Source organism: Macaca thibetana, chromosome 6 (genome assembly GCF_024542745.1).
Source record: "Macaca thibetana thibetana isolate TM-01 chromosome 6, ASM2454274v1, whole genome shotgun sequence".
Lineage (NCBI taxonomy): Eukaryota > Metazoa > Chordata > Mammalia > Primates > Cercopithecidae > Macaca > Macaca thibetana.
This window is the reverse complement of record NC_065583.1, coordinates 46,766,928-46,792,580: the sequence shown is the minus strand read 5'-3', so window position 1 is coordinate 46,792,580 and position 25,653 is coordinate 46,766,928. Positions and strand designations below refer to the sequence as shown.

The following is a 25,653-nucleotide window of genomic DNA, read 5'->3' as shown; positions in this document are numbered from 1 at the left end:
CTTGAGGATCTACAACAGCAAAACCATACCAACGTATTTAGAATAAAAGAATCATAAACAGGGTCAGATTAACGATGCATCTTTCTGGCCTAACAGTGTCTCTTTGATGGGCATAGAGATAAGGGGACTATGGCTACTCCATCATAATTGTATTATTCAATTAATAATAGCTACCACTTGGAAATGCTTCCTGTGCCCCAGGGCACTGTGCTCATCACTTTACATCTCATTTCATCTATAAGACACTATACAACTTCATCTCCACTTTACAGATGAAGAAACTGAACTTTAAGTTACATAACCTGCTCAGTGTGTACTATCACATGTGCTGAAGCTGGGATTCATCAAGCGGCCAAAAAACCCAGGTTCCCTTACCATTGCTATGTTAACCAATAGACTGATGTATTTTAAATCAGTTTCTATTTTTCCAACCTTGTAAGTTTGAAAAGCTGCTCTCTGCACTGATTTAGTACTGGTGGCTGCTTAAAAATTGCCTTATTCCATTTTAGCAGGCCATCCCCGCCAAAATACCCTAATTACTGGTATCATCCTCTCTATTCCGAGAATTTTCTCTTAAGACTCCGGCTCTGTGCGTTTGCTTGGGAAGGCAGAGCCCTGTCCTCATCTCCCCATCTACGCTTTCCTCATTCTAAGCCCTTTCCTATGTTCTTTATGTTCGAGGTGGCTCCACCTCCACCATGAGCCAGAGCCAATGATGCTCATGGCCCCAACCATACTTAAAGATAGAGATTGCCCTGTAAGGTAGATCAGTTAAAATCAACCTCTCCTGCCCTGAGTTGATAGGTAGGGTTAGGGTTGCCAGATGTCACAAAGTTACAGAATGCTCAGTTTTAGGGTATATCCCTTATTCTATAAGGGTTACAGTAAAAAATATTCATTATGTGAAATTCAAGTATAACTGGGTATCAGGTATTCTATGTGGCAACCCTAGGTAGGGGAGTACGGGTAAGGCAAGAGATTAGAAGATTTGCAGCCTCCAAGGTTTCTGCACCTCGATGGGACACTAGAAAGGAAGGCTTCTGGGCCTTTCTGGCTCTGGGAATGAAGCGTGGAAAACCCTCCTTACGCGGGCGCAGTGCTTCAAACAGCCAAGCCCTGACTTCCGAGGGAAGAAAGGAGGCCATGGGCCTCTGCCAGAGCCCGGCTCTGAACTCTATGGTCAGCAGAGTTCAAAACGACCTGCGACGTCTGGCGCTTAGCTCCTAATGGGGTCTCCAGTCCAGCGGCTAGACGCCATCCGCCCGACTCCAAGATGGCGCCCGCCACAGCTGCCAGGTGTTAAGATGGCGGCGCGGGGCCGCGCCCGCGCTCCCACACTCTCCTCCCCCAGCCTTCTTCGGGCTGGTAGCACGACTCGCGTAGCCGTGCGCGGGTTGCCTTTCGGCCTGGGCAGTGGTCCTGGCTGCCGGTCGACGACCGCCCCGCGTCATGCGGCTCCTCAGCTGGTGGCAAGTACTGCTGTGGGTGCTGGGGCGTCCCGTCCGCGGCGTGGAGGGTGAGTGTGGGCCGGGGGCAGTGCATGAGATGACTGGGCGAGCTGAGGTCCACCCGGGCGACGCTCTGGACCTGCGCGAAGGCCGGCGGTGCGCGGCTCACCCCTTCCTGGCGTCCTCCCGGGCGCGTCTCCCTGACTTCTCTCCCGGCTCACCGCCCGCTCGTGGCCGGTGGAAAGGGGCCGGCGGGCGGAGGGCCGGTGGGCGGGAGCCTGGACGTGGTTGGGCCGCGTTCAGGCCGCCTTCAGCTGGCGGCTGGTAGCCAGAAGGGACAGTCCGGTAAGTGCTGCTGAGGCACACCCTCTGGTGTGAGCACTTTATTATTAATAACATCATATCAAATACCGACATTTGTTGTCGCCGTATTAGGAGCCAGGAACTGTGCATCGTGCTTTATTTACATCATTATCCCATTTAATGCTCCCACAAACCCTCGGTTCCATTTAGTGTCTCCATTTCACAAATGAAGATGCTGAGGCCCCGCCTAAGTTTGCGCTTCTGGTAAGTGGCAGAAGCCTGTCTCTGACGCCAAAGCCCACGCTGGAGTCCACGCTGCTGGACCACTGTCTTAAGGAGGCCACCCTTGTTCAATCGCTGCATGAAAAACAGATGAGAAACACGGGAGACTCCCGGTAACCCGCAGCTTGCATGGCGAGGGTGGGGAGTGGAGGCCTTACTTTCATGCCCCTTCACCCCACTCCTCATAGTCCTGTTAAAGTCCAGACCCTCGGCCTTGCTTGTCATTCAGACCTTAACAGGAACAGGCAGGTCTTTCTTTTCCCTGGGGTGTCCTGGATGGAGGCAGGATAGCAGAGGGTTGTGGAGAAGGGTGAGTCGTAGTAACACAATTACCATGAATGAAAGGTGCTGTGCTCAGTGCTTTACAAGCATCATCTTTTGGAATCTTTACTGTTTTGTTTTTGTTTTTTTAAGAGATGAAGGCTTGCTCTGTTGCCCAGGCTGGAGTGCAGTGGCCGATCATGGCTCGCTGCAGCCTTGAACTGCTGGGCTTAAGTGATCCTCCCACCTGTTTCCCAAAGTGCTGGGATTACAGGTGTGAGCCACTGCTCCCGGTTTATGTAATTTTTATTTTTATTTTTATTATTTTTTATTTTTTGAGGTGGAGTCTGGCTCTGTCGCCCAGGCTGGAGTGCAGTGGCGCCATCTCGGCTCACTGCAACCTCTGACTCCTGGGTTCAAGCGATTCTCATGTCTCAGCCTCCCGAGTAGCTGGGATTACAGGCGTCTGCCACCACACCCAGCTAATTTTTGTATTTTTAGTAGAGATGATGTTCCACCATGTTGGCCAGGCTGGTCTCGAACTCCTGACCTCAGGTGATCCACCCGCCTCGGCCTTCCAGAGTGCTGGGTTTATAGGCTTGAGCCACTGTGCTTGGCCTTAGTAATTTTTAAACGCATATGCAGTAGATGTTATTGTTCTCATTTTATAGAAGTAAACTGAGACTCAGAGCCAGTAAGTCCTTTGACAAGGTCATACAGCCAGAAGTTGAGGAGCGTTGATTCAAGCCCATGTCTGCCTGACTTCAGAGCCCAACCTCTGCATTTTCACTACACTCAACTGCCAGCCTCACAGAGGTGATGGCATGTGTTGGATATCTTCTGTTTCAGCCCATCCACCCTGCTCTGTGCCCTGTGTGGCTGTCCTGTGTGGAATAAATACCAACTGTCCTACTGTCTTGCTTCCATTGCGTTGGAATGAGGGAAGAGTGAGGTCAGGGTATTGATGCTGTCCGCTCCCTCCCTGAGAGGTTATTGCAGGCTGGCTTTGCCCCCAGTGGAAGGCACTGAATTCTAGAAAGCTGCCCTCTGTGTTACCCTTGATGTTTCAAGGTTTTGTGACTACTTCTCTCTCTGGACTCTTAAGCTCTGTGAGTGGTAACTGGCTCCCCCTCTCCTGTTATTGGCCTTGGAGTTCCTTACCATTGCTTTTCATTTCTTTCCACCCAGCCTACACATTAGTGGTCCCTTCATTAAACTCTCCTCAACTTGCCCAAGTTAAATGTTCTGCTTCCTGGCAGAACCCTGGCTGATTCAGGGTTCAGCTTGGGTCTTTGGTCATCATGGTCAGGCCATGAATGAGTTGAAGACAGAAGGAACTTCACCAGCTGATTTCTTCTCAGTGTAGCTGAAAATATAAGGGGTGTGTGTGTGTGTTTTTTTTGTTTTTTTTTTTGTTTGTTTGTTTGTTTTTAGCAGAGGATGCCACAGGCAGACTATGTTAGCCTCAGATGCTGAGGCCCTGAGAGACTAAACAACCTGGAGGTAGCAATGCTATCCAGGTGTCTAGGAATGGAAGCACACTCCTGGCTTCAATACCCCTATGCCAGTCTAACCTAGGCAGTCAGCTAGCAGATGCTGGGCATTGGGGATCCAGTGGTGAGTCAGAGCAGCAGGACTTTGGGGAAGGCAGCCACTAAGTAACTACAAATTACTAAGAAAATTGCAAGACTGAGAAATGCATCAAGGAGAGTCCCAGGGCATTTTTGAGAGCTGTAATGGGAGACCTCCCACCCTGGTCTGAGGGTCAGGGAATGTGTCCTTACAGAGGTGACATTTAGGGTGAGATCTGAATGAGGAGGATGAAGGATTAAGCAGGAGGATGCTTCCCAGCAGAGAAACAACCCTCAGGAAGGCTGTAAGGCAGGTGGGGATAGGGGGAGTATAAATGATCAGGGACTAGAGAGATCTGATGGCCACAGGTGAGAGTGCAGATAGAGGCCACACTGGGGCCTGGTAGCTCTGCTACAGAATGCAGATGCATTCACAGGGTGGGGGAAGCTGCTGAAAGAGTTTTAGTAAGGGAGTGACATGATCAGATATGCCTTTTATCTTTCAGTTTCACTTGTATTACTGTGAAGATCAGGGTCTGGAGTGGGGATAGCAGGCTGACCAGGGAGAACAGTTTAGCTGGCTACAGCAGTTGCCCAGACGAGAGCTGGCTGTGGCCTTTGCTGAGAAGTGTTAGTCGGGATGGGGAAAGTAGATGGATTGTGAATGTGTTTAGCAGGTAAATTTTTTTTTTTTTTTTTTGAGACAGAGTCTCACTCTTGTTGCTCAGGCTGGAGTGCAGTGACACCATCTCGGCTCACTGCAACCTCCACCTCCTGGGTTCAAATGATTCTCCTGCGTCAGCCTCCCAAGTAGCTGGGATTACAGGCATGCATCACCATGCCTGGCTGATTTTTTTTTTTTTTTTTTTTGAGATGGAGTTTTGCTCTTGTTGCTCAGGCTGGAGTGCAATGGCGCGATCTTGGCTCACTGCAACCTCCGCCTCGTGCGTTCAAGTGATTCTTCTGTCTCAGCCTCCTGAGTTGCTAGGATTACAGGCGCCTGTCACTACGCCTGGCTAATTTTTGGTATTTTTAGTAGAGATGGGGTTTCACCATGTTGGCCAGGCTGGTCTCAAACTCCTGACCTCAGGTGATCTGCCCGCCTTGGCCTCTCAAAGTGCTGGTATTACAGGCGTGAGCCACCGCGCCTGGCCTAATTTTTGTATTTTTTAGTAGAGATGGAGTTTCACCATGTTGGCCAGGCTGGTCTCGAACTCCTGACCTCAGGTGATCTGCCCGCCTTGGCCTCCCAAAGTGCTGGTATTACAGGCGTGAGCCACCGCGCCTGGCCTAATTTTTGTATTTTTTAGTAGAGATGGGGTTTCACCATGTTGGCCAGGCTGGTCTCGAACTCCTGACCTCAAGTGATCTGCCCGCCTTGGCCTCCCAAAGTGTTAGGATTACAGGTATGAACCAGCAAGCCTGGCCTGCAGGTGAATTAATAGAACTTAGTTATTGTGTTATTGTGCCTTTCCATCTCTTTGAATTGTAAGCACCAGTCGTTGTCGTCATCATCATCATCACCACAGCCATTTATGGAGTGCTTAACCTACAGGAACCATACACATCTTTTCTCATTTAATCTTCATAGTAGCCTTGGAATTTTCTACATCTTGGTGATATTGTCTCCATTTGCTAAATGAGCACACAGTATTGCCTATGGAAAATATAGATTGCTGTCCCTCCAACCCCTGGCTGTTTTTGGTCCCTCCTCATTTGGCTTTCCTGCGAGAAGCCATTGTGAAAACACCTGCAGCTGGTAAAGAGCCTTCTGAGAAAAGCTGGAAGGGTGTGAAGGTGCTGACCTAGGCTAGGGCTCCCTGGCAGAGTTGGCATGGTGCCCTCACACTTGTCCAGACAACTTCTTTGCTGCCAGTGGTGCAATAATTATCACTTTATGTATAGCTCAAATTGCAGTCTCTTAAAAGGCACATTACCAGTTGGGTGCAGTGACTCACGCCTGTAGTTCCAGCACATTGGGAGGCCAAGGTGGGTGGATCATTTGACGCCAAAAGTGTGAGACCAGTCTGGTCAACATGGTGAAACCCCATCTCTACTAAAAATAAAAAAAGTAGCCAGGTGTGGTGGTGTGCATCTGTAATCCCAGCTCTTTGGGAGGCTGAGGCAGGAGAATCACTTCAACCCGGGAGATGGAGGCTGCAGTGAGCTGAGATCGTGCCACCGCGCTCCAGCCTGGGCAACAGAGCAAGACTCCGTCTCAAAGAAAAAACAAAAAAGAAAGGCACATTAGCATGGGAGGGTTCAATGGCTGTCATATAGTATGACATTTTTATCTTCTTGTGGAATAATTCAGTGTTTCTTTTCTTCCTAATTCCTAAATGAAAACACTGGTACCTGAAGGCGTAAGTTTTTTTGTTCCTAATCTGTACTGTGTACTTAAATATTTTTACAAGGTGCAGGGGGATGGAGGGGACAACACTCTTGAACTTAAAATACCAACTCCATGCACCACTTACACTCCATTTTGATTTTGTGCAGGGGCTATCTGAGGGTGATCAGACAGAACCAGATTATAACTTGTGGCCTGATTTTTTTTCTCTTGAGGTTCTTCGTTTTGGCATTCTTCATTTACTTGTGGAACCTAGAACGTTGATTAGGTAGCAAGAGCAAATCTGTAGAGCTGCCGTGTTTGGGAGTAGGGTTGGACCCCAAACCTGGCATCCTTTCTTTTCCAGACTCTTAGCCTCTCTGGCTTCATTTCCTGCTTTGTCTTGTGGATGACACAGAAAACATGTGTGTTTGTTTTTTCTTCTGATCATACAGGCAATACACACTCATTAACCAAAGGCTATAGAAATACTGCCAATGTGATCCCGCTCCTCCACCGAATTGGCAATGCTCCCTTCCCAGGCACCCAGCCCTTTCTCTGGATTGTAGTCACAGAAGTGCTTGACCTTCTGCTAAAGACTCACTTTGCTGCCCAAGTCCTAAACTCTGTCCTATGTAACCTCCATTGCCACCTCTCCCTTCTTACCTGCTTTCTTTTTTTTGGATACAGCGTCTCGCTCTGTTGCCCAGGCTGGAGTGCAGTGGTGTGATTCTCAGCTCACTGCAGCCTCAGCCTCCCAAGTTCAAGTGATTCTCCTGCCTCAGCCTCCCAAGTAGCTGGGATTACAGGTGCATGCCACTATGCCTGGCTAATTTTTGTATTTTTAGTACAGATGGGGTTTCACCATGTTGGCCAAGCTGGTCTCGAACTCCTGACCTCAAGGGATCCGCCCTCCTTGGCCTCCCAAAGTACTGGGATTACTGGCGTGAGCCACCGCACCCGGCCCCTTCTTACCTGCTTTCTCATCCGCTTTGTGTATCCTCAAATTGCTCCTATGTTCCGAATACCGAAATAGAAACCTCCCTTAGTCTTCCCTGCCTGTAGCGAATCTACCCTACCTTCCTCACCTCCTTTGTAGCTAGATTTTTGGAAAGAATTGTGTATGTTTATCCATGTAGTTACCATTTTGGGTTCTCTATTTCTTTATGTGGATCCATATTTCCAACTGTTAACATTTTTCTTCTGCTTGAAGGACTTCCTTGAAGATTTTTGTCGTTTGCTGGTAAACGACAAGATTGAAGATTGAAGATTCTTGAAGATTTTTGGGTTTGCTGGTAATGAATTCTTTCAGCTTTTGTATGTCTGAAGATGTGAAGAAGTATTTATTTCACTTTTTTTTTTTTTTTTTTTTTGAGATGGAGTCTCGCCTGTAGCCCAGGTTGGAGTGCAGTGGCACTATCTCAGGTCACTGCAACCTCTGCCTCCCCGGTTGAAGCGATTCTCTTGACTCAGCCTCCCAAGTAGTTGGGATTACAGGCGCCCGCTACTATGCCTGGCTAATTTTTTTTTGTATTGTTAGTAGATACGGGGTTTCACCATGTTGGCTAGGCTGTTCTGGAACTCCTGACCTCAAGTGATCCACCCACCTCGGTCTCCCAAAGTGCTGGGATTACAGGCGTGAGCCACTGTGCCCAGCCAAAAGAATTTTTTTTTTCTTTTTTTTTTTTGAGACGGAGTCTCACTCTGTTGCCCCGGCTGGAGTGCAGTGGCACAATCTCTCGGCTCACTGCAACCTCTGTCTCCTGGGTCTAAGTGATTCTCCTGCCTCAGCCTCCTGAGTAGCTGGGATTACTGACGTATGCCACCTTTGTTTTTGAAAGATATTTTTTCCGTATACAGAATTCTAGATTTATAGGTTTTTTCTTCTCTGATGTCTAATTTGCCATTAATCTCATGCAGTGCAGTTTTTTTTTCATCTCAGACATTGTAGTTTTTGTAGTCAGAGATGCCACTCTGGCTTGCTTTGTTTTCAGTGAGAAACCTGTTGTTGTCCTTTGTTCCTCCCTACATGATGTTGTTTTTTCCCCCCTCTGGCTGCTTTTAAGATTTTTTTCTTTTTTTTTTTTTTTTTTTTTTGAGACGGAGTCTCGCTCTGTCGCCCGGGCTGGAGTGCAGTGGCCGGATCTCAGCTCACTGCAAGCTCCGCCTCCCGGGTTTACGCCATTCTCCTGCCTCAGCCTCCCAAGTAACTGGGACTACAGGCGCCCGCCATCTCGCCCAGCTAGTTTTTTTTTGTATTTTTTAGTAGAGACGGGGTTTCACCGTGTTCGCCAGGATGGTCTCGATCTCCTGACCTCGTGATCCACCCGTCTCGGCCTCCCAAAGTGCTGGGATTACAGGCTTGAGCCACCGCGCCCGGCCAAGATTTTTTTCTTTGTAACTGGTTTTGAGCAATTTGATTGTGATGTGCTTTGTTCATTGAGTTTGGGTTTTGTTGAGTTTCTTGGATCTGTGGATTTATAGTTTTTACCAAGTTTGGAAAGTTTTTGGCTATGATTTCTTCAAATATTTTTCTGTTCCTCCATTCTATTCTCTTGCCAGTACTCCAGTTATCTGTACATTAGGCCACTTGAAATTGTCCTACAGCCCACTGCTGCTCTTAATTTCTTTCCATTCTTTTTTTTTCCTGTGTGTTTCATTTTGGATAGGTTCTATTGCTGTCTTCAAGTTGACTATTTTCTTCTGCATTGTCTACTTTGCCATTAATCTCATACAGTGCAGTTTTCATCTCAGACAATGTAGTTACTGTAGTTTACATCTTTAAAAGTATGATTTGGGATGGGCACGGTGGATCGTGCCTATAATCCCAGAATTTGGGAGGCTGAGGCGGGTAGATCACTTGAGGCCAGGAGTTTGAGACCAGCCTGGCCAACATGGCAAAATCCCGTCTCTAGCAAAAATACATAATAATTAGCTGGGTGCAGTGGCTCACGCCTGTAATCCTAGCTACTTGGGAGGCTGAGGTGGGAGAATTGCTTGAACCTGGGAGGTGGTTGTGCCACTGCACTCCAGCCTGGGTGACAGAGCGAGACCCTGTCTCAAAAAAAAAAAAAAAAAAAAAAAAAAAAAAAGGGCCAGGCCTGGTACCTCAGTGGCTCACACCTGTAATCCCAGCACTTTGGGAGGCCGAGGTGGGCAGATCACTTGGGGCCAGGAGTTTGAGACCAACCTGGCCAATACGTTGAAACCTCATCTCTATTGAAAAATACAAAAATTAGCCGGGCGCGATGGCGGGTACCTGTAATCCCAGCTACTCGGGAAGCTGAGGCAGGAGAATCCCTTGAACCTGGGAGGCGGAGGTTGCAGTGAGCCCACATTGTGTCACCGCACTCCAACCTGTGCAGTAGAGGGAGACTCTATCTCAAAAAAAAAAAAAAGAAGAAAGAAAAAGGAAAGAAAGCCAGGCGTGGTGGGCTCATGCCTGCAATCCCAGCAGTTTGGGAGGCCAAGGCAGGAGGATCACCCAAGGTCAGGAATTCGAGACCAGCCTGGCCAACATGGTGAAACCCCATCTCCACTAAAATATATAAAAATTAGCCGGGTGTGGTGGCGGGCACCTGTAATCCCAACTACTCGGGAGGCTGAGGCAGGAGAATTGCTTGAACCTGGGAGGCGGAGGCTGCAGTGAGCTGAGATCATGCCACTGCACTCCAACCTGGACAACAGAGCGAGACTCAGTCTCAAAAAGAAAAAAAAAAAGGTACAGTTTGATGGTTTTTATTTTTATTTAGTTATTTTTTTGAGACAGGGTCTCACTCTTTTGCCCAGGCTGGAGTGCGATGGCTTGATCTCGGCTCACTGCAACCTCTGCCTCCCAGGTAGATTTTATATTTTTTAATATCTTGATATCTACTTTACTTTTTGAACGTAATACAGTTATAATTATTGTTTTAATATCCTCGTCTGCTAATTCTGACACGGGTGCAAGTTCTGGGTCAGTGTTGCTTGATTGATTTTTCTCATTATGTGTCCTATTTGCCTGCTTCTTTATATGTCTGATAAGTTTTTATTGGATGCCAGGCATGAATTTTACTTTGTTGAATGCTGGATATTTTAGATTCCCTATACATATTCTTTTTTTTTTTTCTCTGAGACAGAGTTTTGCTCTTGCTGTCCAGGCTGGAGTGCAGTGGCACGATCTCTGCTCACTGCAACCTCCACCTCCTGGGTTCAAGCGATTCTCCTGCCTTAGCGTCCTGAGTAGCTGAAATTACAGGTGCCCGCCACCATGCATGGCTAATTTTTAATATTTTAGTAGAGACGGGGTTTCACCATGTTGGTCAAGCTGGTCTCAAACTCCTGACCTCAGGTGATCCACCCATCTTGGCCTCCCAAATTGCTGGGACTACAGGCGTGAGCCACCGTGCCTGGCCCCCTATATATATTCTCAAGCTTTGTTCTGGGGTACAGTTAAGTTACTTGAGAACAGCTTGGTTCTTTCAGGTTTTGCTTTTAAGCAAGCAAGCTGTATTTTCTTTACGGTTAATAGTGTCCCACTACTGAGGCAGGGCCTTTTGTATACTCTACTCAGTGCCCTGTGAATTACGAAGTTTTCCAGTCTAGCTGGTAAGAAGAGGTACCATTCCCTGCTCTGAGTGAATGTTGGATACTGTTCCTTCTCATCCTTTCTGATAGTTCTTTCTCTGGCATTGGGTAGTTTACTCACATGCATGTGCTGACCAGTACCCTGCTGTATACTTAGCAGGGGGCCTCTACAGATCTCTGGAGTCCCCTCTCTATATAGCGCTCTCATCTGCAGTATTCTGTTTTGCAAACTATTGCTTCTTGGTCTCCTTGGACTCTTAGCTCCATCGCTTCAACTGGGAGAGTCTGCTGGACTCTGCCGGGATTTCCCCTCCTTGAGCCACAGTGGGAACGCCGTCAAGGCAGTAAGTTGGAGCAGTTGTAGGGTTCTCTTCATTTGTCGCCTGTTTCTCGGATGTCACTATCCTCTGTTGCCTGATAACTAATTTCCTGAAACTGTTGTTTTATATATATTATCTGTTTATTTGGTTGTTTCAGTAGGGAAGGTAAATCTGGTTCTTGTTATTCCATTTTGGCCAGAAGCAGAATTCCCAGATAATGTTTTTGAATCTCTGAATGAATCCACAGAGCTCTATGCCCTAGTGCGAGGTAGATCCGTTGGGTAACTGTAGCTCATAATAGCCTATTGTATATTTCAAAATAGCTAGAAGAGAAGAATTTGAATGATTCTAGCATGAAGAAAAGACAAATATTTAAGGTGATGGATATCCCCAATGCATGGATCTGATCTTTACAAATTGCATGAATATATTGATTATCACATGTGCTTTGAAACTATGTACATCTATTATGCATCAGCAACAACAAAAAACTCTACAGGGATATTCTTTGAGATCTTATACAAATGTCATACCTTAGGAAGCCCCCAGACCTTCCCAACTTTGAAGTCAGTTGGTCACTGACACTCCAGTGACATGCTGTTGGCATGCAGAGCTCATCACCCAGCCGGTGGTTTCCTAACCACATGGTGAGGTTTCCTGAGGGCTGCTGGCCTCATTGGTTTCTGCTGGTTCGTCCCTGGTACAAAGTCTGGCAGCTGGTGTTGAGTTGATAAGAGTTGGAGGGCAGGAGGCATTGCTACGGAGGTGAGTGGAGATGGGTAAATGGATGTATGGGACTGCCTGGGACTCTTCCCTTATCTGAGCATTATGCTCAAGATCCACCTTCTAGCTCCAAAGTGGGAGAAAGTTCTCTTCTTCCTCCTGCTGCTGCCGAACCCATCTCCCAGCACTCCCAAGGGTAGCAGGCAGGAGAGCAGAGTCCAGTTGTCAGAGGCTACCTCAGGAAGGAGCTGCTGTGTAGCTTGAGCAGTTCTTCAGGCATTGTGGCTCAGCATCCCTGAGGTATCATGGCAGGGGGCCTACGGCTCGTTCTGGAGTAGCAGCCAGAAGACTTTGCTCCCAGACTTGGCTTTGCTGCTTACTATCTGTGTGCCATCGGACACTGTGCTGAGCCTCTCTGTGCCTTGCCTAGTTACCTGTTCAGTGGGCTTGATAACCCTTGTCTTGCCCATCTCACAGAACGGTTATAATGTTTGCAAAGATGCTTTGCTCTAGTAGAATCTTGCATAAAACTATGATCATTTTCTTGGATACTATATGATACTATACAAATGAAAATCTTATCAAAAAATGTAAGTGTTTATATTCTGTTTTCCTAATTAGATATCTAACTGGGATGTTTTTGGTTATGATCCGCATGGCAAGCAGCAAGTTTAGGGCAGAGCTGTGTGTTTGTCTATTATTTGACATTCATTATTTTGTTTGTTTGTTTGTTTTTTGAGACGGAGTCTTTCTCTGTCACCCAGACTGGAGTGCAGTGGCACAGTCTTGGCTCACTGCAACCTCCGCCTCCTAGGTTCAAGCGATCCCCTTGCCTTAGCCTCCCTAGTAGCTGGGATTACAGGTGCCTGCCACCATGCCCAGCTAATTTTTGCATTTTTAATAGAGACAGGGTTTCCCCATGTTGGCCAAGCTAGTCTTGAACTCCTGACCTCAAGTGATCCGCCTGCCTTGGGGCCTCCCAAAGTGCTAGGATTACAGGCGTGAGCCACCGTGCCTGGCCTTCTTTGACATTCATTAATCTATTAATAGTACCTGCTCGTGACCTTCTTCCTAACTTGGGAAATGGTGGGTAGCTCTCTGATAGTTTAACGAAAGGAGACCTTTTTGTCTCCAGAGGGGAAAATTTCATGTTAGAGGGGAACTATAATTCTTTGGGGTTCATTTGTTTTGAAGTCAAGTATGACTCTGAATGTGCTGGCATGTTTTAGTTGCAGAGGAAAGTGGTCGCTTATGGTCAGAGGAGCAGCCTGCTCACCCTCTTCAGGTGGGGGCTGTGTACCTGGGTGAGGAGGAGCTCCTACATGACCCGATGGGCCAGGACAGGGCGGCAGAAGAGGCCAATGCGGTGCTGGGGCTGGACACTCGAAGCGATCACATGGTGATGCTGTCTGTGATTCCTGGGGAAGCTGAGGACAAAGTGAGTTCAGAGCCTAGCGGCGGCACCTGTGGCGCTGGAGGAGAGGAGGACTCAAGGTGCAACCTCCGAGAGAGCCTTTTCTCTTTGGATGGTGCTGGAGCACACTTCCCGGATAGAGAAGAGGAGTATTACACAGAGCCAGAAGTGGCGGAATCGGACGCAGCCCCGACAGAGGACTCCAATAACACTGAAAGTCTGAAATCCCCAAAGGTGAACTGTGAGGAGAGAAACATTACTGGATTAGAAAATTTCACTCTGAAAATTTTAAATATGTCACAGGTAAGGAAACATTATTTAGTGCTTTTCTCCTTTTCAGTACATTTATTTTATGATTAATACCCTATCAACTTTGAAATGGAAAGTCATGATCTTGATCGTATTGTAAGCGAGATAGCATTTAATGTCTGCTTTAGTGAAAATCGACTTTGCCCTCTGTAATGTTTATAGGGAAACGAGGAGATATAACTAGTGTTGATTATGCTTTTTAGGTGGCCTAAACCTAGTTATCTTTGGGCCAGTCCCACCACCAAACCTCACGATAAAGATCCCAGTGGACAGATCGTTGCTTGGCACCAAAATCATAGCATTTTTTTTCTGTTTGAGACAGAGTTTTGATCTTGTCATCTAGGCTGGAGTGCAATGGCATGATCTTGGCTCACTGCAACTTCCGCCTCCTGAGTTCAAATGATTTTCCTGCCTCAGTCTCCCGTGTAGCTGGGATTACAAGCATGCACCACCATGTCTGGCTAATTTTGTATTTTTAGTAGAAATGGGTTTCACCATGTTGGCCACACTGGTCTCAAACTCCTGACCTCAGGTAATCCACCCACCTCGGCTTCCCAAAGTGCTGGAACTACAGGCATGAGCCACCATGCCCGGCCATTTTTCTTCTTCTAAATGAAGTATTTATTTATTATACAGGCAACTTAAACATATCTGGATTAGTAAAATGATAATTTACCATTGTTTAGTAATGCCCCTGGAAAATATGTTATATTGATGAAAAGTTTCTCTTTCATCAATGACTGACAGTTTCTGTGGGGTGGTTCCAAAAACAGAAGGGTAGGATGCATTCACGCTGCTTATGTAAGACAGGTAAATCCTGACTCTAAGAGCTGTGATTGCTTATTGTCAATGAGGGCACAGCACCTTTACTGCACATAGCTCCTCCAAGGGCACTGCTTGGCGCTGGCTTTGCATCCACTCTTGAGTGCCTGTAGATGCTGCAGTCTGTGGGACTCTCACAGGTGTCACTCCCATGACTGGGAGAGAGCAGTTTAAACAATCTGAGTTATGGATTAAACAGGTGGTGGCAGGGATGGTGTACTCTTTTTCTTTTTTTGAGACAGAGTCTCTCTCTGTCGCCCAGGCTGGAGTGCAATGGGAGGATCTGGGTTCACTACGACCTCTGCCTCCCGGGTTCAAGTGGTTCTACTGCCTCAGCCTCCCAAGTAGCTGGGATTATGGGCACATGCCACCACGCCTGGCTAATTTTTGTATTTTTAGTGGAAATGAGGTTTTACCATGTTGGCCAGGCTGGTCTCAAACTCCTGACTTCAACTGATTTGCCCACTTTGGCCTCCCAGAGTGTTGGGATTACAGATGTGAGACACTGCGGCTTGCTAGAACAGTGTGCTCTTTAATTGATCTAACCTTTGGCCAAATACATCGATATGACTGCTTAGTTCATACTTAGCTCTGCTGAGATGATAGTTTGAATCTGAGATCATAGTCCTCTAATAATTCCATTTTAGATGGTTTGAGATGCACAATTCAAAGGTGGGGGCAATTGTCCGGACCCTGTGAGTACTTAGTGTAGGCATTCCTCAAAGATACTGCAGGTTTGGTTCCAGACCACTGTGATAAAGCAAATATCGAAGTGTAGCAAATCACATGAGTTTTTTGGTTTCCCAGTGCATACAGAAGTCATACTATATTGTAGTTTATTAAGTATGTAGTAGCATTATGTTTAAAAAATGTATATACCTTAATTTAAAAATACTGCTAAAAAATGCTAACGATCAGTTGAGCCTTCAATGAGTTGTAATCTTTTTGCTGGTAGAGGGTCTTGCCTTGATGTTGATGGCTGCTGACTGATCAGGATGGTAGTTACTGAGGGTTGGGGTGGCTCTGGCAATTTCTTTGAGACAAGAGTATTGCTCTGTCACCCAGGCTGGAATGCGGTGGTGAGACCATGGCTCACTGCAGCTTTGACCTCCCAGGCTCAAGTGATCCTCCCAGCTCAGCCTCCCGAGTAGCTGGGAATACAGGCATGTGCCACCATACCTGGCTAATTTTTTTCTTTTTTCTGTAGAGATGAGGTCAAACTATGTTGCATAGGCTGGTCTCAAACTCCTGGGCTCAAGTGATCCTCCTGTCTTGGCCTCTCAAAGTGTTGTGAGCTGTGAACCACCATGCCTGGTCCACAGTTTCTCTCTTTTTCTTTTTCTTTTTTTTTTTTTTTTTTGAGATGGAGTCTCACTGTGTCACCCAGGCGGGAGTGCAGTGGCCTGATCTTGGCTCACTGCAACCTCCATCTACCAGGTTCGAGCTATTCTCCCACTGCAACCTCTCGCCAAGTAGCTGGGATTAGAGGTGTGCACCACATACCCAGCTAATTTTTGTATTTTTAGTAGAGACAGGGTTTCACCATGTTGGCCAGGCTGGTCTCGAACTCCTGACCTCAAGTGATCTGCCCACCTTGGCCTTCCAAAGTGCTGGGATTACAGGCAGGAGCCACCACGCCTGGCCTGTGGCCCACAGTTTCTTAAGACAGCAATGAAGTTTGCCACACTGATTGATTCTTCTTTCACAAAAGAATTCTCTGTAGCATGCAACACTATTTGATAGCATTTTACCCACAGTAGAATTTCTTTCAAATTTGGAGTCAATCCTCTCAAACCCTGCGACTGCATTATCAGCTAAGTTTATGGAATATTGTAAATCCTTTGTCGTCATTTCAACAGTGTTCACAGCATCTTCACCAGGCGTAGATTCCATCTCAAAAAATTACTTTTTTTGTTTATCCATAAAAAGCAACTCCTCATCTCTTCAAGTTTTATCATGAGATTGTAGCAATTCAGTCCTATCTTCAGACTCCACTTCTAATCCTAGTTTTCTTGCTATTTGTATCACATCTGCAATTCTACCCTCCATTGAAGTCTTGAACTCCTCAACGTCATCCATGAGGGTTGGAGTCAGCTTATTCCAAATGCCTGTTAATGTTGATATTTTGACCACCTCCCATGAATCACAAATATTTTTAAAGTCATCTAGAATGGTAAATCATTTCCAGAAGGTTTTCAGTTCATTTTGTCCAAATCCATCAGAGGAATTGCTATCTATGGCAACTATAGCCTTATGAAATATATTTCTTAAATAATAAGAGTTAAAAGTTGAAATCCCCCCTTGATTTGTGGGCTGCAGAATGGATACTGTGTTAGCAGGCCTGAAAACAACATTCATCTCCTTGTGCATCTCCACCAGAACTCTTGGGTGACCAGATGCATTGTCAATGAGTATAATATTTTGAAAGGAATCTTTTTTTCTGAGCAGTAGGTCTCAACAGTGGGCCTAAAATACTCAGGAAACCATGCTGTAAACAGATATATTGTCATCCAGGCTTTGTTGTTCCTTTTCTAGAGCACTGGCAAAGTAAATTTAGCATAATTTTTAAAGGCCCCAGGATTTTCAGAATGGGCAATGAGCAGTGAGCATTGGCCCTGCGGTTGCTCATACCTGTAATCCCAGTACTTTCAGAGGCCAAGGTGGGTGGATTGCTTAAACCTAGGAGTTCCAGACCAGCCTGGGGAACATGGTGAAACTCTGTCTCTACAAAAAGTACAAAAATTTGCCAGGCGTGGTGGTGGGCACCAGCTACTTGGGAGACAGGCAGGATTGCTTGAACCCAGGAGGTTGAGGCTGCCGTGAGCCATGATTATGCCACTGTACTCCAGCCTGGGTGACAGAGAAAGACCTTGATAAATAAGACTTATTGTCAAATAAATAAATAAGACACCAGCTGCATTGGCCTCTAAAAAGAGTCCGCCTGTCCTTTGAAGCCAGGCATTGACATCTCTTGTCTAGTTATGAAAGTCTTAGAAGCCATCTTATTCCGATAGAAGGCTGTTTTATCTACATGAAAATTGGTTGTTGAGTATAGCCACCTTCATCAATTCTCTTAGCTAGATGTTCTGGGTAAGTTGTTGCAGCTTCTCTCTTTTTTTTTTTCATTGGTCTTTGATGTTACTATGTTGTAGCTTCTCTATCAGCACTTGCTGCCTCACCTTGCACTTTTATGTTCTAGAGACAGCTTCTTTCTCAAACCTCATGAGCCAACCCCAGCTAACTTCAGACTTTTCCTCTGCAGCTTCCTCACTTCTCTCAGCCTTCGTAGAATTGAAGAGAGAGCCTTGCTCTGGATTTAGGCTTTGGCTTAAATGTTGTGACTGGTTTGATCTTTATCCATGGCATTAAGATTTTCTCCATATGAGCAATAACGCTGTTTCGCTTTCTTATCATTTGTGTATTCACTGAGTAGCACTTATTTTTATTTTTAAGCATCAGAGGTCACTGCACTGGATGGAGTAGCACATTAACTTCCTTTAAAAACTTTTCCTTTGCATTTATAACGTGGCTGTTTGGTGTAAGAGGCCTAGCTTTCAGCCTGTATCTTATGTTGGCATTCGTCATGGCTTCCTCACTAAGCTTAATCAGTCATTTTTGGCTTTGATTTAAAATGAGAGCTGTGCAACTCTTCCTTTCACTTAAACAGAGGCCACTGCAGGGTTATTAATTCATCTAATTTCAATATTGTTATGTCTGAGGGAGAGGCCAGAGGAGAGGGAGAGAGATGTGGAACAGCTGGTCGGTGGAGCAGTCAGAACTAGACATTTATTGATAAAGTTCACTATCTTCTATGGGTACAGCTTGTGGCACCCCAAAACAATGACAACAGTAACATCAAAGATACTGATCATAGATCACCATAACAGATATAATAATAATGAAAAACTTTGAAATATTGCAAGAATTACCAAAATGTGACACAGACACAAAATTGAGCACATGCTATTTGAAAACTTACTCGATGCAGAGTTGCCACAAACCTTCAATCTGCAAAAAATACAATGTCTGCAAAGTGCAGTGGAGTGAAATGCAGTCAAATGAGGTATGCCTGTATTTGAAATGATGAATTATGAAAAATATTAAAATAACTGTTGTAATATTAGGAAAGTGCAGAGGAAAGTTTAAAACTTTCTGCTTAATTCAGCAAGACTTAAAAAAAGTGGTACTTTTTGATCGTACTTTTTTGCTGATTCCTGGATTCATATGGTTCAAAATCCAAAAGTTTCCTGAGGGTACCTCCTCTCGCTGCTCCCACCCACCCGTTTCTCTCCCTGGAGCAGCGGTGTGTCCTGTTTCTTGGGTATCCTTTCAGAAAAATGTACTTTTACTGCTGACTTTAATGCTTGTTTCTTTTACCACAGGACCTTATGGATTTTCTGAACCCAAACGGTAGTGACTGTACTCTAGTCCTGTTTTACACCCCGTGGTGCCGCTTTTCTGCCAGTTTGGCCCCTCACTTTAACTCTCTGCCCCGGGCTTTTCCAGCTCTTCACTTTTTGGCACTGGATGCATCTCAGCACAGCAGGTATCTTCCGTTGGTGGGGTTTACATCCATCCTCCTGCCTGATGGTTGCAGTTATTGGAGGTCCTAATTAGTTAAGTTAGAAGCAGAGGAGGGGGGCATGAGCTTTGTCCTGGGATTGAAGGCAAGGCAAGAGTGAATATTGAGGATTGTCATACTCCTGAGGGAGCTGTCACTTTGTGGAGGCCCTTTAAATAAAGTAGGCTGTTCTCTGTGTGGTGGATTTAAAGGTGGCAGGTGATAGCACCTGATGGCAGGGGAGGGGCCAGAAGACTTTTGAGGGCTGTAGCCAGACTGAATCAGCACAATTGCTATCACAGTGGGATATTCCTTTGTGACTTTAACGAGCAGGTTCAATCCCCATCCCAAGTGCCTAATTCCCAGCACCCCTGTTTTGTGTCTACTCAGGATTTCTTCCTTTCTTTTTCTTTTTCTTTCCTTCTTTTCCCTTTTCCTCTTTCCTTCTTTCTTTCCTCTGTACTTATTCTTGCAGTCATGTTCTGTAGTAGGCACTCGATCAAGTAATGAATTAATTTAGCTCTTTAACATGACATTTACCTTTGTTTTATATTTCTTGTGTATCAATCACTGGGTTTTTGTCCAGGCTGGCTTTGAACTCCTGGGCTCAAGGGATCCTCTTGACTTAACCTCCTGAGTAGTAGGACTGCAGCCATGCAGTAGTCCTAGGCTGCCTAGACTAGCCTAGACAGGCTTGTCTTTTTTTTTTTTTTTTTTTTTTTTTTTTGAGGTGGAATCTCGCTCTGTCTCCTAGGCTGGAGTGTAGTGGTGTGATCTTGGCTCACTGCAACCTCCGCCTCCTGGGTTCAAGTGATTCTCCTGCCTCAGCCTCCTGAGTAGCTGGGATTACAGGCACCTGCCACCATGCCTGGCTAATTTTGTATTTTTAGAAGAGAAAGGGTTTCACCATGTTGGCCAGGCTGGTCTCAAACTCCTGACTTCGTGATCCGCCCGCCTTGGCCTCCCAAAGTGCTGGGATTATAGGCGTGAGCCACTGTGCCTGGCCGAGGTCTGTCTTTTTTAAATGTTTAGTAAAGTAAGTTACAGAGAACTTTGTTGAGATGGTATGTTTCTCCTAAGTGCCGCGATTGTGCATGAGTTATAAACTGTTCTTCTCTTCCAGATCAGATGCTTCTTAGCAGGTCAGCCTCAACAAGGAGGTTGTGTGTAAATAAATCTAGAACATCTGAAAAATGGTCAATTGGTGGTAAAATGAAGTTGAGTAAACTTCTGTTACTCTGTACTTGAGGCCAGGTGCAGTGGCTCACACCTGTAATCCCATCACTTTGAGAGGCCGAGGTAGAAGGATCGCTTGAGCCCAAGAGTTTGAGACCAGCCTGGACAACATGGCAGAACCCCATCTCTACAAAAAAAAAAATACAAAAAATTGACTGAGGATGGTGGCACATACCTGTGGTACCCCAGCTACTTGGGAGGCTGAGATGGAAGGATTGCCTGAGCCTGGGGAGGTCAAGATCACAGTGAGCCATGATCCTGCCACTGTACTCCAGCCTGGGCGACAGAGTGAGACTGTACTCCAGCCTGGGCGACAGAGTGAGACCCTGTCTCAAAAAACAAAAAAAAAAAATTGTATTCCACTGATTTTCATTGTGGGAATATAATTGCCAATGTTTACCTGAAACTGTTTATGAAGAAAGAAGTGGCTCAACAAATGAGTAATTTTCATATAGGCTTCTGGGTGATATCTAAGTGACCGGACCCAAGGGAGCAGACTGATTGGAAGGACAGATCACGTCAGTGTCCAGCTTTGGTGGGGCCTCCACTGCCCCCAGGCATACTCAGTGCTCTTTGGTTCTAGGTCTCACACTGTCCCTCCTGCCTCTCCCACAACTCCCTCCCCAACCTGCTTTCTTCTTTTTTCCTTCAGCTCCATGTTGTACCTGGTGTGGCGCCTTAATTATGGAGACTAAGGCTCTTGCACTTATTATATGGGCTGGGACATGTTTGCTTCTTATGTTAATATTTAAGTTACAGCATGTATACAAAAGAAAAAAATCCTGGTTATACAATATTACTATTTTACTAATGTGGAAAACTGAGGCTTAGCAAGGTTAAATAATCTGCCCAGAGTTCACACTGGTTCAGTGGCAGAACTGAGGCTTCAACCCCGAGTGTTTTGACTTGGGAGCTTATCACCACTAGTCTGTATTATGTAAAGGTGAAATAAGCCCCCTCAGTTATATTACTTCCAAACAAGTCATCCTGCCCTAATTGTGAACATCCTGGTGTGTTTGTTAGACCATGTACTCCTTTGTGCCAGCTTACCAAACTAATTGCCTACTGTAAGTTGATATTTTTTTGAGGGACAGGGATGGGCATTCTGAAGAGTTGGAAATTTTTTCTGTCAAGTAAATTGACAGAGTGTGCTTTGTCCATGAATTAGAGTTTTCTGGTCTGGTTTCTGTACACATGAACTTAACTAGTGGAATAATTGTGCCATGGGTAGATCCATATTATAATTGAAGGCAACTCAGATTGCAGAAAAGGAGTGCCCCCAGCCATGACCCATAAGCAAAGAGGTCAGAAACAAATGAAAAAGCCGAAAGTTTCAAGTGTCAGAAATCTCTGTAGGTCACATGCAACTTCCTCATTTATTTTTGTCCATTCTGAGATGGTAATCGTATGAGAAAGCCCTCTATTAATAATAAATTCAGGTTTTTTTACTTCTTTCTCTTGTAGCCTTTCTACCAGGTTTGGCACCGTAGCTGTTCCTAATATTTTATTATTTCAAGGAGCTAAACCAATGGCTAGATTTAATCATACAGATCGAACACTGGAAACACTGAAAATCTTCATTTTTAATCAGACAGGTATGTGGAAGTAATGTGCTAAGGAGGAAGATATTCTATTGCTGGGGGTCTGTGCCTTCTGTGGGTTCTGATCTGCTATAATCCTTAAGTGAAGGATTCAAGACTGACTTTGAGTTGTAAAACCGCTCTTCTAATGAACTGTTATAATCCTGTTAAATACTTCCCAATCAGTATGAAGCTAACATGAATAGGTAATTTTAATTATTATAGACACTTCCCCCCCAACTTTTTTTTTCTTTTTTGAGACGGAGTCTCCCTCTGTCGCCCAGGCTGGAGTGCAGTGGTGTGATCTCAGCTCACTGCAAGCTCTGCCTCCTGGGTTCATGCCATTCTCCTGCCTCAGCCTCCCGAGTAGCTGGGACTACAGGCGCCCACCACCTCGCCCAGATAATTTTTTGTCTTTTTAGTAGAGATGGTGTTTCACCATGTTAGCCAGGATGGTCTCAATCTCCTGACCTCGTGATCCACCCGCCTTGGCCTGCCAAGGTGCTGGGATTACAGGCGTGAGCCACCGCGCCCCGCCTTTTTTCTTTTTTTTTGAGGCAGAGTCTTTGTTGCCCAGGCTGGAGTGCAGTGGTGTGATCTCGGCTCACTGCAGCCTCCCCCTCCTAGGTTCAAGTGATTTGTGTGCCTCGGCCTCCTGAGTAGTTGGGATTACAGTTGTGTACCACCATGCCCAGCTAATTTATGTATTTTTAGTAGAGACAGGGTTTCGCCTTGTTGGCCAGGCTGGTCTCAATCTCCTGGTCTCAAGTGATCCACCCGCCTCTGCCTCCCAAAGTGCTGGGACTACAGGTGTGAGCCACTGTGCCCGGTCTCTTATAGATACTTTATTGATTGATTGAGACGTAATCTCGCTCCGTCACCCAGACTGGAGTGCAGTGGCACAATCTCAGCTCACTGCAACCTCTGCCCCCTGGGTTAAAACGATTCTCCTGCCTTAGCCTTCCTAGTAGCTGGGATTATAGGTGGGCACCACCACACCTGGCTAATTGTTATATTTTTTAGTAGAGACAGGGTTTCACCACCTTGGCCAGGCCGGGCCTGCACTCCTAACCTCAAGTGATCTGCCTGCCTCGGCCTCCCAGAATGCTGGGATTACAGGTGTGAGCCACCATGCCTGGCCTATTATAGACACTTTAAAACAAGTTTTATTGAAATATAATTCACATACCATACACTTTACTTATAACTTTTAACGCACATTTTTCACTTAATATTTACACAAAGGTATGCATAAATCATGAGTGTACAGGGTGATGAATTTTCACAAAGTGAATACCCTGGGTAACCACTCTGATCAAGAAACAGAACATTGGTTTATGCCTGTAAACCCAAGACTTTGGGAAGCCTGTGTGGGCGGATCACTTGAGGCCAGGAGTTCGAGACCAGCCTGGCCAACATGGCGAAACCGTGTCTCTACTAAAAATACAAAAACTAGCTGGGCATGGTGGTAGGTGCTTGTAGTCCCAGCTACTCGGGAGTCTGAGGCATGAAAATTGCTTGAGTCTAGGAGGCAGAGGCTGCAGTGAGTTGAGATCGCAGTACTGCATTCCAGCCTGCTTGACAGAGTGAGACTCTGTCTCAAAAAAAAAAAAAGAAACAGAACATTACCAGCCTCCCTTCAGCACCACTGCTCCTGCCTTCCCCAAGATAACCACAGTTTTGACTCCTAATATCATAGACAGTGTTAACTTGTTTTGGACTTCGTATTAATGGAGACATACAGGGTATTTTTCTTTTGTGTCTGATTTTTTCATGCAATAGTATGCTTGTGAGATGCACCTGCATTATCATGTATGGTTATGTTTTGTTCATTTTCTTTGCTGCTACTGTTCCATTTATTAATCCATTTGTAGATGCTATCTTAATTCCTTAATATTTGCCAAAACATATGGCCTTATTTTTTATTTGTAAAACATTGTAAAGCATTGTAAATTGAAAAAATTACCTCCATTGGAAAAGTTCATTCCTCTAAAGCCTCACTGTCTCACTTGTGAGCATCCTACTCTTCCCAAAGTGTACTCCCTGGAAATAAATACAAACTATAACACACATTGCATATATATTAAGGTGCATATAATCATTTTAGCTAACACTAAAGAAAAAAGAGCTGAGTTGGCTGATAGGAGTAAAAGTAGGATATTACAAGGTGGTTAGCTAGTCCAAGTCTTGTCATGGATCCCTGATTGTCATTTCGATTGATGTGTGGAGAGGAAGCCATTTTGTTCAATGCTCTAAGAAAACCTAGAACACAAATCTGGGAGTCAGAGCATCTTTGGTAATCCCTGTTCCCAGTGGTGGCTTGTTGTTATAACAGTTCTTTCAGTAAATTATTAAAAGCATTTTGGGGCCGGGTGCGGTGGCTCATGCCTGTAATCCCAACACTTTGGGAGACTGAGGTGGGCGGATCAACTGAGGTCTGAAGTTCAAGACCAACCTGGCCAACATGGTGAAACCCCATCTCTACTAAAAATACAAAAAAATTAGCCAAATCCTAGCTACTTGGGAGGCCAAGGCAGGAGAATCGCTTGAACCCAAGAGGCGGAGCTTGCAGTGAGCCAAGGATCGCGCCACTGCACTCCAGCCAGGGCGACAGAGCAAGACTCCGTCTCAAAAAAACAAAATGAAAAACATTTTGCATTTAGCATTACTTAACCTGTGAAAACATTCTGTAGACGCCTGAGAGGAGTTTTACTAGTTACTTACTGAACTTTGGTCTCAAAAGACACCAAAAGACAACTCTTATAAACACATTGAGTAATAAACTGCTGATGAGTTCACAGAAATTCTACTGTTTTAGTTGTGAATAGCTGAATGGATTCCTGATCCTTTGATGCGGTGGGGAGAAAGGCAACTTACAAATTATACTGACAGGCAAGTGAAATCTGTCACAGATATTAATATATATACTAGTGGCAGTGCTTATTTTAGGACTGCATGTCATTTTGCATACCACACATAATACTTGAGAAAAAGTCTGTGGTGGGTGCTTTTTCTGTCTGATTTGAAACCAGTGATTTTTCTTTCAGGTATAGAAGCCAAGAAGAATGTGGTGGTTACTCAAGCTGACCAAATAGGCCCTCTTCCCAGCACTTTGATAAAAAGTGTGGACTGGTTGCTTGTATTTTCCTTATTCTTTTTAATTAGTTTTATTATGTATGCTACCATTCGAACTGAGAGTATTCGGTGGCTGATTCCAGGACAAGAGCAGGAACATGTGGAGTAGTGATAGACTGAAAGAAGTTGGAAAGAGGAACTTCAATCCTTCGTTTCAGAAATTAGTGCTACAGTTTCATACATTTTCTCCAGTAACGTGTTGACTTGAAACTTCAGTCAGATTAAAAGAATCATTTGTTGAACAACTGAATGTATAAAAAAATTATAAACTGGTGTTTTAACTAGTATTGCAATAAGCAAATGCAAAAATATTCAATAGAGTGGACTATTCTTGTTTTTACTGCATGAACTTAATCCAGTATTTGAAAAGTAATCCAGTTTGAAATGTGAAGATGTATTCTGGTAGAACAGTGAGTAGAATGACATGCTTACTATACAGAAGGCAAAAATAGGACTCTCAGATAATAGTTTTAGGAAACCTTGATTTCTTATATATGTTTAAGAAGGTTAGTTTTCTGTTTCTTTGCAATTTTTCTTCCAGAGTCCATAGCAGGAAAGTATGTAACGAGAATTGGTTAGTGTGACCCCCTCAAGTAGCAAGTGATGGAAAATAAAAGAATCAAATACCTTGATGTTTGTGATCTCTACTTTCACTCAAAAAATTTGAAGTGTTTTAAGTTGTTTCTGGGTAAGGGAGATGTTAGGAGAAAGGAATGCTGTAACTAAAGCTCAATTATTATCAGTTCTATGCTAATGTATACATTTTAATCATAGTTATCTAACCAGCTTGCAT

General features: G+C 45.1%; 2 protein-coding genes across 3 annotated transcripts in view; one reads left to right on the top strand and one right to left on the bottom strand.

The window, feature by feature from the left end:
• Window positions 1-25,653, bottom strand: part of SAR1B (secretion associated Ras related GTPase 1B) — a 1,003,791-nt gene that overhangs the window by 279,264 nt on the left and 698,874 nt on the right. The gene's annotated exons all lie outside the window — the stretch shown is intronic.
• On the top strand, window positions 750-25,180 carry TXNDC15 (thioredoxin domain containing 15). 2 transcript variants are annotated; one of them, XM_050792852.1, is made up of 5 exons: window positions 750-1,516; window positions 13,033-13,520; window positions 18,731-18,894; window positions 21,610-21,740; window positions 24,773-25,180. In XM_050792852.1, the coding sequence occupies exons 1-5, from the start codon at window positions 1,450-1,452 to the stop codon at window positions 24,967-24,969; spliced, it is 1,047 nt and encodes a 348-aa protein (XP_050648809.1). In that variant the 5' UTR covers window positions 750-1,449; the 3' UTR covers window positions 24,970-25,180. The 2 variants fall into 2 exon arrangements, with proteins under 2 accessions (XP_050648809.1, XP_050648810.1); XM_050792853.1 differs by lacking the exon at window positions 750-1,516 and adding an exon at window positions 1,559-1,793.

Bases quoted from the DNA above. Each gene is read 5' to 3' on its own strand.
- TXNDC15 (XM_050792852.1), top strand. From the start codon at position 1,450: ATGCGGCTCCTCAGCTGGTGGCAAGTACTGCTGTGGGTGCTGGGGCGT. The intron at 13,521-18,730 runs GTAAGGAAACAT...CTTTTACCACAG, and splicing joins AAATTTTAAATATGTCACAG to GACCTTATGGATTTTCTGAA. The intron at 21,741-24,772 runs GTATGTGGAAGT...TTTTTCTTTCAG, and splicing joins CTTCATTTTTAATCAGACAG to GTATAGAAGCCAAGAAGAAT.